At 32.7% G+C, this 17,504-nt stretch overlaps 1 protein-coding gene across 10 annotated transcripts; it reads left to right on the top strand.

Moving 5' to 3' along the window:
* The first annotated feature begins 883 nt into the window (after positions 1 to 883).
* LOC105210327 (SRSF protein kinase 3) lies at positions 884 to 14,692 on the top strand. Of its 10 annotated transcripts, none has more exons than XM_054229016.1 (10): positions 885 to 1,968; positions 2,032 to 2,201; positions 5,680 to 6,795; positions 7,445 to 7,666; positions 7,743 to 8,194; positions 8,266 to 8,648; positions 9,265 to 9,648; positions 12,721 to 12,810; positions 12,874 to 13,144; positions 13,211 to 14,692. In XM_054229016.1, exons 3-10 carry the CDS (start codon positions 5,762 to 5,764, stop codon positions 13,405 to 13,407), a joined length of 3,033 nt encoding a protein of 1,010 aa, XP_054084991.1. In that variant the 5' UTR covers positions 885 to 1,968; positions 2,032 to 2,201; positions 5,680 to 5,761; the 3' UTR covers positions 13,408 to 14,692. The 10 variants fall into 10 exon arrangements, with proteins under 10 accessions (XP_054084999.1, XP_054084991.1, XP_054084996.1 ...); XM_054229017.1 differs by having other exon boundaries at positions 969 to 986; XM_054229021.1 differs by lacking the exon at positions 2,032 to 2,201 and having other exon boundaries at positions 885 to 1,305.
* Positions 14,693 to 17,504: the final 2,812 nt, after the last annotated feature.

Raw genomic sequence — 17,504 nt, 5'->3', positions numbered from 1 at the left:
AATTGCAGCAGTGTCGGCCGATGTATGCTTGAAAACCGTCGAAAATTTGGTTCAGCGTCTGGACTTCTGCAAGCATGTCCGTATTGCTCTTACTGAAAAACCCTTTTATATGATATATAGTTATGAAAATATATCCACACACTTGTATATAACTGAACTGTGAAATGACGCCAGAGGGCGCTAAACGCCAATTGTTTTAGTGTGGGCCAAGGCATTTTGGCCTCTCACTCTCTGCTAAATGCTTTGATGTCAACTATGTTGTGGAATTATGTTGTCATTGGGACCGCCTCTGTGTTTTGGTGGAGCACGATGACGCCAACAATGACGGCGCACAGGCCTGCACACAAACATACATGCATACATACTTATATGTATACACTAGAAGTAGCTAAGTAGTGGCAGCTTTAGTTGTGACTATGACAACGCTGATGAGGTGACAAAGGAAGCGGGCGCGGGTACTTTGCTAGCGACTAGTGAGCCAAACTGACGCGCGGTCTATGACCAACGGGTACCTCGCGCATTTGGGGTGCTCTACAGTGTTGGTAGAGTAGTGTGCTGTTCTTGTGATGTTCTGCAGCTGTTTTTGTTTTCACACATGGATGTATGCATGTATGTATGTGCTCTATTGCTCCTACCTCCACTTTGCCCACAAATGCCAGCCAGCCAGCCAGCCATCAGCGCCTTTGTCACAGCAGTGGCCAACTATTTTTACACAAAGCGCTCTGTAGTGAAGTGTATTCAACAAATAGTGTTTTTGTTGTTCTACTTGATTTCATTTTTATACAAATTATATATTGCATATGTGTGTATGTGTATGTGTGTAACTGCATACATACTACGGTGTTGTGGCCGCTCTCACGCGCTGACAATGCTGACGGCAAGACCAGTGCCGTTCTACGGCTAGAACTGACGGCATTTTTAGCAGAGAATCACTGAAGTAAAACTGTTGAAAATGACGTGCGAAAATAGAATAAAATGTTGAAAAAGTAAAATTTCGAAATGAAAAAAAAATATATAAAAAATACAACAACAAATACACTGCATAGCACAATAAAGTGAAAATTCAAGCGCTAGTGTTAAACGCTAGTGAAAAACAAATGAAAATACAACAACAACAAAAATACAAAATAAAAATAAAATCTAAAAAAAAAATTAAAAATATACAACAAAAACAACAGCACAGCGAGCGCGTTTTATATTCGAATTTTATTAAAAACAGCCAAAAGACTGCTCATAATTTTCGGTGCTTGGTCGTGCGCGCGTACACATAACGTTGGTCAAATCGCACGAGTGCGCACACATTATGTAAGCAGGACATTTTGGATACGAAACTTTCGAAACGCGTAAAAAATAAATATAAATTTATAAAAATAAATAAAACAATTTTTTTTTTGTAAATAAAGCATTTACAATGGTGAAAAAAGCGAAATTTTTGCAAAAGTGTTGAAAAAAATAAACAAAAAAACGAGTAATAACGAACGTTAAATGAAAACGAAAATCGCCCAAAAATAAACTCGACAATCAAGCAAAATATGTTACTATTTTAATGGCAAGAAATATTTGAAAATAAAAATTTAAAAAAAAAAATTTGAAAAAAAAAAATTGAAAATAAACTTTTTTCAAAAATTAATATTAAAAAAAAAAATTATGTTAGAAAAGAAAATCAATAAAAAAATAAAAATTTCCACTTTAAATTAACAGTTAACACATGTGTGTTGGCATGCCATGTGTGTTATGGCACACAACAAAAAAAATGTGCAATTATTTATGACTAATGCGAAACAACAACAAAAATAACAACAACAACAACCAACTGCAATCATAACGTGCAAAACCATTTAAAATAATAATAATAACTTCAACGCCAGCCGCTTTTTTTGCTGTGAATGATTGTTGCAACTGAAATAAGCAAGTCCATACGTAAACAATAATAAACTGCGTTGTTGCACGCGTCGCGTAAGCGTCAATGTCAGTACTTACGTATAATATATACACACACACATAAATACATATAAATATATAATTATATAGTCTAGGTGTGAAAGTGCCGCAGAAAAAGCACACAAATATACACGGAAAAGAACGCTGAAATCGTAAAATAGCTGTAAATACTATATATAATGTGAGCAGTGCTAAAAAATAGTGAAAAAGAACGCACGGTGTACGCATAAACATTCATTAACACATACAAGCAAATTGATGTAATGATAAATGGAAATTTTGTTTTGTACCTTGAAACCGGCAACGAAAGGTGGCGCACAGTGTCGTGTTTGTCGTTGATTAGTAGTTAAAATTTTTATTTGTTTTTTGCATAAAAATATTTTAGATTTTGCAGACAAAAATATTACTTTAGAAATATATTTTATGAAACAAAAACAAAAATATTCGAAACACTTATTAAGTTTCAATATAAAAAATTGATTTACATATCTTAATGTTTTAGAAAGAGGTTATATCTACTAGACGATGTTTTTAAATCAAAAGTATTCGCCCCTATTCCCGTTGTCGTTATCGTTTTAAAACGACTTAAGAACGCCTATTTGGCATTCCTGTTGGCGTTAAGGACATTTATCGAAAATAAATTGAGATTCCCCAATTTGAAACGACTATAGAAACGACATAGAAACAGTCGTTTTTTGTCGTTGCTATAATTGTGAGCGACATAGAAACGACGCGGTCGTTTGAAGGAATATTTGAAGTGAAGATGAAAATTCCAAATCGGAAACAGTTTGAAAATTTAATTTCTAAAGTGGAAAAATATCCTGCATATGCCAAGGACTTTAGAAAAGGGATAAATCCTTTAAATTTCGATTTTTGGGAGGGATATTTTTTCTCAAAAAAAAAAAAACTATAATACTCTCTTTATCAACTTTTGTTGCGAGAGTATAATAAATCTATTCCACCGCCATCTCGCGTCGGAAATTGTTGGCATTAATAAAATTGCATTTTTATATCTAAGAATATATTTAAGATATGAAAGATCTTAAAATTCAAAATGAAGAAAAAAATAGTACTCCAACAAGAGGAGGAGTTAATAAGCAGATACCCATGTCTCCTTTGGCTGGACCACTAGTTAGAGTAGTCGGATTAGCCAGAAGCAAGGAGCAAGAGACGCTGGAAGTATAACATATTTTAGAAGAAAGTTTGGAGGACGCAGATGTCACCACTACTTCTTTTAAAAAATCAAATATAGATGGAAGACTAACATTGTTGTACGTAAGTACAATAATTACAGTGATAACGTTGTTTAGAGTCAATATAGAATAGCATAAAATCCATCAAGGACTGCTTTAAAAATGTGTCTCGTTGCATAAGAAAGACATTTTATATGGGAAAAGAGCTCCTTAAAGTATACTATACAAAATATGTAGACAAATTTCGATAACTTTTCATAGGCGTTACGATATACTTCAAGAATACCAATTTAGAAACGAAACGACGATAAGAACGACAACGACTTAGAAACGATTATTAAAACGACAACGACAACGGGAATAGGGATGATTATTTTCGAAATGAAAAAAAAAACAAATATTTGGCAATTAGAATATGAAAAATTCATTGAAATTCTTAGTTTTCGAAAAGAAATTGTATACATAAGTTGAAATGAGCGGTCTACTTTGAAACCTTATCCTCGAATTATCAAAAATCTAGTTAAAAATATTCGAATAAGAATTATTAGATTTTCTGAAAAAAAAATATTTCACAATAATATGAGTTAGAGCTTAAAATGAAAAAGAACCAAGTGAAACGGAGCTTCACACCATACTAAGGTTCTGTCTTAAAATTAAGCGATGATCTGAATTAATGCTAATTTTTTGGTTCGATGTATCATAAATCGACTTTCTTATATAATTGGATGTGTTTTCCATAGAAATCCTCCATATAATCGGAAATGAGCGGTCTTCCTAGCAACATTAAGCTCGAAATATTTTTGAAGAATATAGTTTCTCACTGTTTAAAAATATTGATATAAGAGTTATAAGGATTTTCTGAAGAAAATAAATTTTGCAATAAAGTAAGTTAGAGCTCAAAATGAAAAAGAATCAAATGCATAGCATACCACTTTCCTAAGGTCTTTTCTAGAAAATATAACCTCAAAATATATTTTTTTAAAAGTTAATTGGTTATATTCCTTCTCTATATGAAAGTATTCAATAATAACTTTGATATACCCAAAGACCCTTAACTCTTATAAATTTGAAGGGTTTACCTAGAAAACATAGCTTCAAAATATATTTTCTTAAAAATGAATTAGTAATATGCCTCATATATTGGATTTACTTGCTTTCAATAACATTATATTCGAATTTGCTATATTACTTTTTCGATATACCTACCATAAATGGACTTCAAAGGCTCTGTTATTTTATAAAATTTTAGGTCTTTTCTAGAAACCATAACCTCAAAATATATTTTATTAAAAATTAATTGATTCCTTCTGTATTGGAAAGTTTTGACTTCACTAACATTATCTCGAAACAAATTGGACTAATGAAGCATGTGTATGTAGCAAGTGACTTCAATCCCTTTGGAGTTACAAGTTATCTACTTTCTTATCGACTAATCTGATCCAAAATAGTTCGGTTATTACACTTCCGTACTGAAATTGTTTTTCGATGTTATGGCGAGAAAATTCGAAAAATCAAGCTTTTGCAACAAAACTCTCACAAAAGTACACATTTTTGTCGACTAGTGATTTCCTATATATATGTAGAAAAGAAGGTTGATAACAAAGTGATATAGTCAAAAGTAACGAGACTTGTAAAATTTAAAATTTGGAGAATCCAATTATTCTCATTTCCAAAAACAACGTGAACCTTCAAGGACCGTTGTTTTATGAGTATACGAGAAATCGCTGTAAGAGCCAAATGTCTATTATACTTAAGTCGAGGACCTAAATCAATAACATAAAGCTTCAACAGATAATAGCTTCAAACTTCAGGCCCAGAGACTCTATAGAGTTGCAAGCAAGACACACCTTTGTTTTTATTGCAGAGATTTCATTCAAGAATTATTGAAATAGAGATTACGACAGCTTTGTCTTTTTAATTTTTTTGGAATACGTTTAAAAGATAAATTCATTGGTTTGTGACGTCATAGATGAAAGAAGTGAAGGTTTTGTTTACAATTACTAGGAAAATTTACGGATTCGACATTTGTTTATGACGTATGTATATGTCGCTACTTTGTCTCTATTGTTCTTGAAATTGAATGAAATATTCATGTAAATAAACTGAACTGAATTGCGACTATACTGATTGCTATGTCAGCCGAGTCTAAATACCGGATTTCATATTTCTGGTTCTTTAGACACTTCATTAATATGACAAGAGAATCATTTAGGACACATCTGGTTTATTTAAGCACACATTTTATATACATTTAATATTTTCTCGGTAATTAACAGTCAGTTAAATAGATACGAGTCAGGATGAGGCCATAATTTCGTGTATATACAGAATTAGATTAATAGAATTACCTTAAATTTTAATGAGTGATTCTTTTTACGCTTGGATAACATTAAGAACACTTTTGGAAAACCAACGAAGTAATTTAAGAGTGTAGAGTAGGCTAATGAATATTGTACACGTTACGGAAGACACTGTGCCGCCCATAATAAGCGCTATTTTTCATATCAAAAACGAATTTAAAGTAATATTTTGCAACAAATTTTAGGTGCTTGAAAAAACATTGTAAAAAATGTTGTGAGTGAATTAAATTACAAACATAAAAACTGAATAATAACAACAAAAACAACATGCATCACATACAAATGACGCTGCAGAAAGTTGCGCTTAACCTGCAACAACTGTTAAATGCGCTTCACCGCAGCGCCATATCCACACAGGATACATGCGAACGAGTCACGTTTTATGACTTTGCACAAATTGCGTCAGAAAAGGATATTTGCCAACCAACAGATGCACCGCGCTGGAAGCAACTACATGCACTGTACGCACACTATTATACACTCCTTCTACACCACATGTGGCCTACGCTGCTGCTAGCGTTGCAGCACTGCCGTGACAGCTATCACAACATACTGGACTATGGCATCGATTGGGGCACACGCTTGGCGCATGGCGCCACACAGCTCGCCAACGATCAAGTATTCATGTTCGCGATCAAATTTTGTTTATTATTGCTCTTCCTCTTTCTCATGCACTGGATAAAAACGGCCAAAGCGCCAGCAACTCCAACGGCCACCGCAGCAATTGTGAGCACGACGGTAACAACTATGTCCAATGTACCACTAATAAGTGCCGAAAATCGTATTGAAGTGCTGGACGCCGATTTATCGGTGCAACGCGCTACATTCTCCATCGAAACACCCACAACGCCAGCGTCGTGTATAACACCGGCTTTGACGCGTGAACTCGTTTGTGATTTCAATTTCGTTTCGCCGTCAGAGTTGCGTGCTGCGCTTGAGGCGGCCAATCAGCGTATGCTTGAGATTGAGGAAAAGCGTCGCCGCAAACGCATAACCAAGAAACGGAAATGCGTTTCGGCGGGTCCCATTTTGATTGCGATACGTACGAAAAAGGCACACAAACAACAGAAGAAGAAGGCACAAGAAAAGCTCGAGCTGCAGCAACAACAATTATTACATCAACAACAACTGGATCTCTTGACGCCGCCAAATACATCACCGGCGCGTGCCAGTTATCTACTGCCGCGGGAGGATGAGAACTTTTTGCCCGTGCGCACGGAACCGCTGACAATCGGTGGTGCTGCATATGAAATTGAGTTGGATGCGGAAACGGAAGCGGAAATTGTTGCTCTGATGTGTGTGTGTGTTCGATTTTGTGAGATTGCTTTTAAGCTATATTTGGTATTTGTTGGTATTTGGGAGTAGTGCTTGGACTATATATTTATATAGGGAACATTTTAAGAGCTCTATCTCTGTAATTGACAGTAGTTCGCTTACAAATAGCTAAGACCGTTGAACTTTGACCTTGCAGGTCAATAAATAACTCTAGGTATTGTCAATCGGTGGATCACGGTTTCAAATATTGGCCAAGACAAATGTCAAATTTGAAAGAGATGGTTATCTAATAGGCGTTCCGAACAATATCAATGCTTTGACATTTTGGCATCCTCCAAAATCCATTTCCTTGTCATTATAGTAAGCTACAGTCGTTCGTGATGCACCCTGTAATTACGTAGGATTTGGACTTGTTTATTGGATTCAGACTAACCTCAAAAATTTTATTGTAAAAGTGATCACTTTCATCAGGGAACATTCCTTTATATTATCTTTTTAATTTACGAAGTTATATTTGAGTGCATTTTTCCTCGAGTTGTTTTTAAGCAACCTAGGGTCTCTTTTTACCCAAGCACTATTCCATAGCTTTAAGCAGTGCTTTCTTTTGCATTTTCGAGTCCATTTTCGAACATTTTTATTAATTGACTAATCTTGTAAACTTCTAAATATACATAGTTCCGAACCACGTGGCACAATGAGCACCACAGACGATGTCTTTCCCGATTCACCGGATAGCAGTTTGTACGGTTCGGAAGAGGAACAGGAGGATCCATTACAGTATTGTCGTGGCGGTTATCATCCAGTTATAATCGGTGATATATTTGACAATCGTTTTCGTGTTGTACGCAAACTTGGTTGGGGACATTTCTCCACGGTTTGGCTATGCAGGGATCTCAAGTGAGTACTAGTCATACCTTTTGAAATTTTTCTTTTAATTTTTTAATTATTCTATATAAATTTTTATCAACTGCAGAGAGGAGAAATACGTCGCATTGAAAGTGGTTAAGAGTGCACCGCACTATATCGAAACGGCTGCCGATGAGATACGTCTGCTCGAATCAATACGTGATGCCGATCCATTAGATATGCGACGTGAACGTATCGTACGACTGCTCAATCATTTTACGATACGTGGTGTTAATGGCAAACATTATTGTTTGGTCTTCGAAGCGCTCGGCTGTAGTTTATATAAGTTGATTGTAAAGAATAACTATCAGGGTTTGGCCATCAGTCAAGTGCGCAACATTATCAAACAGGTGTTGGAGGGTTTGGATTATTTACATACAAAATGTAGTATTATACATACGGATATTAAGCCTGAGAATATATTATTGGTGATCGATAATGAGTCGGTGGTGAATCAGCAAATTGACGATGAAATCGCTAGTTTACGCGTGAAGGGCGCAGACTTTCCGGATTCATATAGTAACTAATAGCTTAATTTCTTTCTAATTTTTACTTTTTATTAATTGTTTTTCTTTTCATCTTCTTCGCAGTTAGTTCCATTGAGAAGCAAGCGAAGAGTCGCAATAAATGGTCACTCACCGATATGAATATCTCAACAACAAACAGCACGGGTACAGGCAATAATTCCTCCACGTCATCCACACCGTTGCCAACAACTACCGTTGCAACTTCAGCAATGACCGGTGCAACGATAACGGCACTCAGCAAGGATGATTCAAATACAACATTTAATACGAACACAACTGCCTCATCGTTGGCGTCTAAATATTCAGCCACTTTGCTGGGCGAAAATGATGGTGTAGGCGGTGGACGTACGGGCACCGAAAGCCCTTCGATAGGCGGTGGTACACCTTATGCGACAACGGGCAATATAAATAATCGTTTTCGTGCCGAGAAGAAAATCACTGCCAAGGTAAGTTGTGGCACTAGTTTAACACACTATTTCTTATAACTAAGAATGTATCTAAGCTACACGATTTTTTTTTTAAACAATAAACAAAGACTCATTCACAATAAGTAATATGTGACACTATACTTATAACTGCATGTTTAGTAAGCGTCAAAAACAATCATCCCGTAACAATAAACCATAACCACACATTCCCCGTGCAATTTTTTTATATAATTTTCTATGAGTTTTTCGAATATAATATTTTTTTTTATGATTTTCTAACTCATACTTGCACCAGCTAGCTACAGCTATTCATTTCCCCATGCATAAAAGCGACTTTACATTTTGGCTTCAAACGGAAACGGCACACCCACTATCATTGCCGCTTCACGCACTAGCTTTCAATCACGCCCTTATACAATAATTGTTTAAAAATACATACATACAAGTACATATGCTAAGTAATAGTCACTTGCCACTCACCTAATAATATGCGTCCAATATCATACGCCACCACCCAACATCACCATCTTCACCAGCACTCTCACTCTCACAATCATCGCAATCACCTGCAATCGTTTGTGTCCAATTCGTTTGTTCCTTTTTTCTTTTCGTTTTTTCATATATATTTTTGCAGTCGATCGATGGTGACGGCAATATTGGTGACATGATATGCACAAGCACAACAACAACAACCACAACTACAACAACTACCACCGAAGCAATCAATGGCATCGAAATATTAAGTTTATTAAGTACAAAAAGTGAAAATGTCGACGTGAATAATGCGTCGTCTCAAATTACACTAAACACCCAAGCACAAGCACAACACAATCAAGAACAACAGCAACAACAACAACAGATACTACCATCACTCACATCACAAGCACCTTCACTAGCTTTACCAACAACACAAGCACTACAATCACCATTAATACAACAACAACAACAACAACATCAAGCAACATCACAAAATAACAACGAAGATGTTAAAAATAGCAAAAATGCCGCTACCGAAAAGGTAACTCTGCTCTCAAATTGTAAACGTATGTATGTATGTATTTAATGTGTTTTACATACATACGTACATTTGATAACTCGTACTTATGCTGTGCATTTACATATAGTTTTGTGCGCTGACCAAAAACAAAAAAAACAAATACTTATTTATCTGTAAAAAGCACTTCAATAAATAGTTTGCTAAAGTATCTAAAGTATACTTACATACATATATAACATTCCTAAGTAATTGTATTTGTTTGTGCTACAGCGTACAACCTTAACCTTCCACTTTGTAGTCCTTTTGATTGAGTCAGTTGTCTATTAGCTTAACGGAAATGCATTGTTCAAGTTTCCTTTCTGCCACTATGATTATTTAGTTCCTTATTATATCAGTGATATTTATACTTAGTGACGTTGATGCTGCAATTTTAATTGTTTGATTTTGCAAAAAATACTTAACATTTTCTTTATTAATAAGTAATAATAGTATTTTGAGTATTTTGCTATCAATTTCGTTTCCTTATTTCACTTCCATTGAAATTTAAATAATTAGTGATTGTTTTTTATTATCGATAAATGCTGAATGAGCTGTCATTACAGCGGAAATTCCTAATGTCGTGTTCACAAGTTGTGCGAAAAAAGTGTGTGTAGTGATTCAAAAGCAGTTTAGTTTAAATTTCAAGTAAGATATGATTGATGACTACTTTTTTGCAATAAAATCAAAAATCCATACGTCAATACGTCACAAATCCAATTCTGTTAATAGAATTTAATAAATTTTAAATTAGATTTAAACTAAACAAGAAAAAACGTTAACTTCGGCTGTACCGAAGCTAATATACCCTTCACAGGTGCATTTCTTTTAGTAACTATGTGTTAAAGCAAATCTAAAGACGTAAGAAAAAGTAAGTAAAAAAAAGAAAACATTTTACGAATTCTTTTTAGTCGGGTTGTTTGCTAGAAATATTAAGATTATATAGTTAACCGATCTGAACAATTTCTACGGAGATTTTATTATTATCTTAAGCAGTAATCCATGTCAAATTTCGTGAAGATACCACGTCATATGCGAACATTTTCCATACAAGCCATTGATTCCGATCGTTCGGTTTGTATGGCAGCTTTATGCTATAGTGAATCGATCTGAACAATTTTTTCGGAGATTAAATTATTTCTATAACAATATATGATATAGTGGTCCGATATCGGCAGTTCCGACAAATGAGCAGCTTCTTGTAGAGCAAATAACATCTGCAAAATTTCAAAACGATATCTTAAAAACTGAAGGACTAGTTCGTATATATACATACGGACGGACATGGCTAAATCGACTCAGTTCAACCTACTGATCATTTATATATATACTTTATAGGGCCTCCGACGCTTCATTCTGGGTGTTAAAAACATCGTGACAAACTTAATATACCCTGTTCAGGGTATAAAAATACAAGTTATAGTTTCAAAAGCCAGTGAAAAGGTTGCAACAATTTCAATACGTAAACAAATAAATGAAGCTATATGAAGAAGTAAGAAAAAAGAAGACTCTGCGATTAATGACGGAACTTTGAAATGTATTATTTTTTTAGCATTCCCAGACAACAGTGTAAATTCTTCATGTAAAATTAGATCTTTTTTATACGTTATCTATTTTTTGTACGATTTTTTTCTTAAATTGGTCCCAATAGTGAGTTTTATATAAAAATTTGATTTTTTTTGCACGGTTTTTTTACACGTGTAATTTACTGTATCAGTTAACCGTGCAAAAAGGAGATCAACTCTATAATATATTTACTTTTATATAAAGATATCACCCTCTATCTTCAAAAAATATATATTTTAATTAAAAAAAATCAAGCAGTTATAATTGTAATCTTATTTTAAATGACAACGATTTTCAGAGTAGTATTGTGAGTAGAGTTGCTTTTATAATTACATTGCTTAAAAAATACTCTTTCTCTTACTTTTGATAAACAGTTTCCAATATTCAAATTCAATTCAACTGTTTTATGAAGTTAAGGTTTTTGTTCCACACAAAAAATATTTTCGCTACACTTGTAATAAATTAATTTGTATAATAATTACTTAGAATATATTTACACGGCAAACAAAATATCTTTTCCATTAGAATTGTATAGCTTATTTAAGAAAATTAGCTAAATCAAAGCAAAATTAAATATTTTTGAGACTTGTCATTTTTTTTTTGCGAAAAAATAAGAAAATTTATTTAATTTAATAAATTTATTTTATGAAATTATTATGAAACTTTTTAACTCAAATTTTGTATTTAATATTTAGATTTCATAATAAATAATAAATAATTTAGAATTTTTTTTTTGTTTTGTGAAACTTTTGACGTAAATATGTTATGAAAGCTTTTAAATCAATGATAAAGAGAGTATTGCGTGAAATCATGCCATTATTTTTCAAAGTGACATTGACATGTGATACTTATTATAGTTTCTATATATAAAATAAATAATAATAATAATAAATAATTAAAAAGGTTTGCCTTTTGCAACATTTTGATAAAGTTAAATTTTTGTAAGCTTACAAGTTATTTAATAATTTTTTGAAACAGTTTTAAGCCATAGCATATATAATATTATTTGTATTTTTATTAGTTTGAGAACTTGCCTAGCACTACTCCTCATGTCATTTCCAAACCAAATTTACTCCTGTCATAAAAATCCTTGTAAACACTGGCGCAAGCACGTTGTCAAAATAATGTCAACTGAAATATTGAATTTAATGCACTGTTAACTTGGTTAGGGTTGCCACAAGCTGTCTTATTAATGTATATACATATATTAAAAAAAAGAAAAAAAAATGTTGACAATTTTAACAATGTACTTGTGTCACTAAACTATGACATATATTTTTAACATATTTATTAAATAGTTTCGAGCAGTTGTATATGTATTTGCGCATAAATTTTGACATTTCCATTAGCATTGAATATAATTTAATTGATTTTTAACTGCACTCTTCGCTATTATTTCTTTACATACTTTTACTTAAGACTTTATTATGCGTTTGCTCTAAAAATTTTGAAAAATAAAACCCATTTAATAAAGTACTTTTCACTTCCCAGACCCAGTCCTATACGAATGCCATACAAGCGCTGATCAACAACACCAATGTACGCGTTAAAATCGCTGATTTGGGAAATGCCTGCTATGATGTAAGTACTATTACTATTAATAATAAATTATGACTTACCTTTCATTTTTATCACCTGCCGCAGTATCATCATTTCACCGATGATATACAGACACGTCAGTATCGCTCCATAGAGGTATTGCTTGGCGCACCATACACTTTCTCCGCTGATATTTGGAGCACAGCTTGTCTGGCCTTCGAACTGGCGACCGGCGATTATCTCTTCGATCCGCATATGGGCGAAACTTATTCACGTGATGAGGATCATTTGGCGCACATAATTGAGCTATTAGGCGCAATACCGCCCTCGGTGATATTTCGTGGTCGACATGGACTCAAATTCTTCACTAGTTATGGTAACTTGTTATTTCATTTCATCATTTGTTATCGATTAATTTGTATACTTTTTGTGCAATTTGTAGGCAGCCTGCGTAACATTACGAAATTGAAACCGTGGAGTCTATTGAACGTACTCATCGAAAAATATGACTGGGATCCTATAGAGGCGAAGAAATTCTCCGATTTTTTACTACCGATGCTCGAATACAATCCCGTTATACGCGCCTCAGCGGCCGAATGTCTAAATCATCCCTGGCTGGAGCAGGAGGAGTTCGTCTGAAATGTGAGCATATTCGTTTCACTCGTCGACTGATTACCCACTAGCTGAAACGAACGCAAATACGCACATAGGAAAGCAAAATGTTGCATGTAATGGAAGAGAGAGCAAACTAATGTTGCTGAAGACAGGGCCGAGAGAGACTTACAATTTCTCACATTATTATTAATTAAGCGTTAAGAATTTACATACAACAACAAACAAATAAACTAAAATAAAAGAATATGCGATTTATAAAGTAGACATTAATAAGAATTTTTTAAATATTAAATGAAAAAGTGAAAATTAAAATAAAGATAATGTTAAAAGCGTAGCATGAAAAGTGAAAATTTATATAATATGTAATATGTCAGTAAAAAAAATTAAATATAAAATATACCTTTGAGTAAACAGCAACTAAGCATTGGTAGTAAATTAGTGGAAACTTAAAAAATTTAAACTTAAACTTGTTAAAGTAAGTTTTCTATGGGAAAATAAATGAAAATAATAACTCCAACGTAGCATTAATAATAAATTCTGAAATATGTAATAAAAAAAAGCAAACATTTTAAATAAAAGACAATTACGAAACTAAAATACCAAAAATAAAATCAAATTTGTAGTATACCCTAACGACTTACAGACACACATATTTGCATATATATACATACATCAATACATATACATTTATTAAAAATAAAATAAAAATAGCATAGTATACTCAAATGAATTTTCGAATCCACATATGCCTAACTGACTGACTTATTTTTCATAAAAAAAATTTAATAAACTAAAAACTTAACGGTAACAGCGTAATATATAAATGAAATAAATATGAAGTACTAAAATAAGAGAAGAAGAAAAACAAAAATATTTCAAATTATAAAAAATTATCAAAATGGAGTGCATAAAACAGCGCATAAAATTTTTTTTAAATCATTAAAAGTGGTACTTGACGCAATTTGCAAAACGGTGTTTAATATAATCGGCAAAAGTGTGCTGATCATTTTATAAATCAAGTTGTAGCAAAGGTTTGAGGTTTTGGTTGGAAACTTTAACGCTAAAATCTATACTAAACCATCAATCAAGTGTTTAGTGCACACTAATGCCATGTTCAAATCAAAACTTAAATTACTCAAGTGAAAATAAAACTACTCACTAAGCACAGCTGTTCATTCTGCTGTTATTGTTTTTGTTTACAAACAGGCTTCAAAATTTTTACTGTCAGTAGCAGCAGTATTGAATTTATATTTGCAAAATTCACAAATTGAAAGTGATGAATTTCATAAAATTAATAAATTTATATACGGCGAGTAGTTTAAAAACTGATAATTTTTTATGAAAAAAGTCTAAGTTTGAGCAAAAAAAAATATTCAACAGCGCTAAACACGTGTTTAAGTTTTGATTTGAGCATGTTACAACAATCATAAGCAGTAAATAGCGATAATATTAAATTAATGCCATAAAACTCACATAAAAATAAAGGGTGATTTTTTAAGAGCTTGATAACTTTTTTAAAAAAAAAAACGCATAAAATTTGCAAAATCTCATCGGTTCTTTATTTGAAACGTTAGATTGGTTCATGACATTTACTTTTTGAAGATAATTTCATTTAAATGTTGACCGCGGCTGCGTCTTAGGTGGTCCATTCGGAAAGTCCAATTTTGGGCAACTTTTTCGAGCATTTCGGCCGGAATAGCCCGAATTTCTTCGGAAATGTTGTCTTCCAAAGCTGGAATAGTTGCTGGCTTATTTCTGTAGACTTTAGACTTGACGTAGCCCCACAAAAAATAGTCTAAAGGCGTTAAATCGCATGATCTTGGTGGCCAACTTACGGGTCCATTTCTTGAGATGAATTGTTCTCCGAAGTTTTCCCTCAAAATGGCCATAGAATCGCGAGCTGTGTGGCATGTAGCGCCATCTTGTTGAAACCACATGTCAACCAAGTTCAGTTCTTCCATTTTTGGCAACAAAAAGTTTGTTAGCATCGAACGATAGCGATCGCCATTCACCGTAACGTTGCGTCCAACAGCATCTTTGAAAAAATACGGTCCAATGATTCCACCAGCGTACAAACCACACCAAACAGTGCATTTTTCGGGATGCATGGGCAGTTCTTGAACGGCTTCTGGTTGCTCTTCACCCCAAATGCGGCAATTTTGCTTATTTACGTAGCCATTCAACCAGAAATGAGCCTCATCGCTGAACAAAATTTGTCGATAAACACATTTCGAACCGAACACTGATTTTGGTAATAAAATTCAATGATTTGCAAGCGTTGCTCGTTAGTAAGTCTATTCATGATGAAATGTCAAAGCATACTGAGCATCTTTCTCTTTGACACCATGTCTGAAATCCCACGTGATCTGTCAAATACTAATGCATGAAAATCCTAACCTCAAAAAAATCACCCGTTATATGTGACTGGCTTAACAAGGGCATATACCAGTGACATACATATGCATGTAGAAAAAAATTGAATTAAAATTACGAAAAATAAATATATTATTTATGCATTAAAGATTACATAGTTTAAAACAGCTGGAGTGAATAATTAAATTTGTGTTTTTCGTACAACTTTATAGTAAATAAAAAATTAAGTACCCAACAGCTATACACATAAACCTAAAAGAAAAACAAATAAATACGACATTTAAAAGCAGTTAAAAGTCTTAATTTGAAACATAAAATTCTTCAACATATTTTTCACAGTGTCCATTTATTGATTATTCTCTATTTTTAATTTATGTATTTATTAATTATTTGATTTTCTACTATTTTTTGTACCAACACCTTCTAATTTCAAATTAACCGCATGTTCACACACTTCTGTTTTCAAAAAGGTATGTTCAGTGCACACATCGCTAATTTTACAAATATGGCAGCACTTCGCTAACCGAACGTGTCGTGCCCGACATGCTTGCCGACCATCCGCCGGAAATTTTGCATACATAGTTGTCGTTGCCCGTGCTGCGCTTTGTAATTGTTATTAAAAATGTTTGCAGCATCAGTTTTGTGTTAATAATAGTAAATTTGTTTTGTTAAATAGTTACTTTATTGTTATATTGTTAAATTATCCAATTAGATTTTTGTTTTGTTCACAATAAAATGTAAAATGCATGAGCATATCAACATGGCGGTCATTGTATGAGAAAACGAAGTGTAATTTGCAGTAACTTGTGGAAAATTTGCTTATTGAGTGTTGCAAGCAATTGTGTGTTATGTGTGTTTGTGGATTACAGAAAATGTTGCGCTTGTTTATTATATGTTTTGTTGCAGTGAATTATTTCAAAGTGCGGTAAGTGATGGTCAAGAATTAAAATTGGTAGTTTGTTACTGAATTGCTCAAAAATTTGGATCGCTTGTGATTTTTGTAAGTTCTACGCAGGACATTTCTTTAACACAAATTATTTAAATTAGATGCATATTTCGTATCTAATACCTTTGAAAACTGTGTTTATTTAAAATATTATTTACATATTTAATAATATTTATTATTTATTTTACTACAAAAAAATTATTAACATATTTTAATTAAAAAAACTATGATTGTGCATATTTTGAATTTAAAAATTGGATTTTTTTGTGTTAATTCAAAAATAGATATTATTTTAATCCATTTATTATTAAAAGGAATATGAATAATATTTTCAACTCGACTTGTATTAATGTAAAATAACATTTCAGCAACGCCAATTGTATAAAAAATACATTTTTAAAGTGAAATTCGGTGAAAGATATAAATATATACATATACACAAAAATTAATTCATTACTACACAATATTTATTAAATCATTGATTGATTGGTGAGGTGAATTTCAGAGTTTCAAAAAATTACAAATAATTTTTTTTTTAATATATGCAGTCATATATTTTATTTAAACAATTCAGCGTATTAAAGATACATATTTAAATATTATTTTGTGAAATTTTTGTTAAAAATTCTAAAAACTCAACCTTTGGTACCTCATCTCTTTAGAAGTCTCAAAAAAAAAAAAAAATTAGTGGTGCATTTAAAATCAATATACCAAAGATATTTCGTTAATAAACTCCTAATTGAATAAAGTAAATGGAAAATATTGAAATTTGAATGTTTGACAGACTTTAAATCAAAATACA

Source organism: Zeugodacus cucurbitae, chromosome 4 (assembly GCF_028554725.1).
Source record: "Zeugodacus cucurbitae isolate PBARC_wt_2022May chromosome 4, idZeuCucr1.2, whole genome shotgun sequence".
Classification (NCBI taxonomy): Eukaryota; Metazoa; Arthropoda; class Insecta; order Diptera; family Tephritidae; genus Zeugodacus; species Zeugodacus cucurbitae.
Note: the sequence above shows the minus strand (reverse complement) of the source record. Positions and strands in the feature narration are given on the sequence as shown.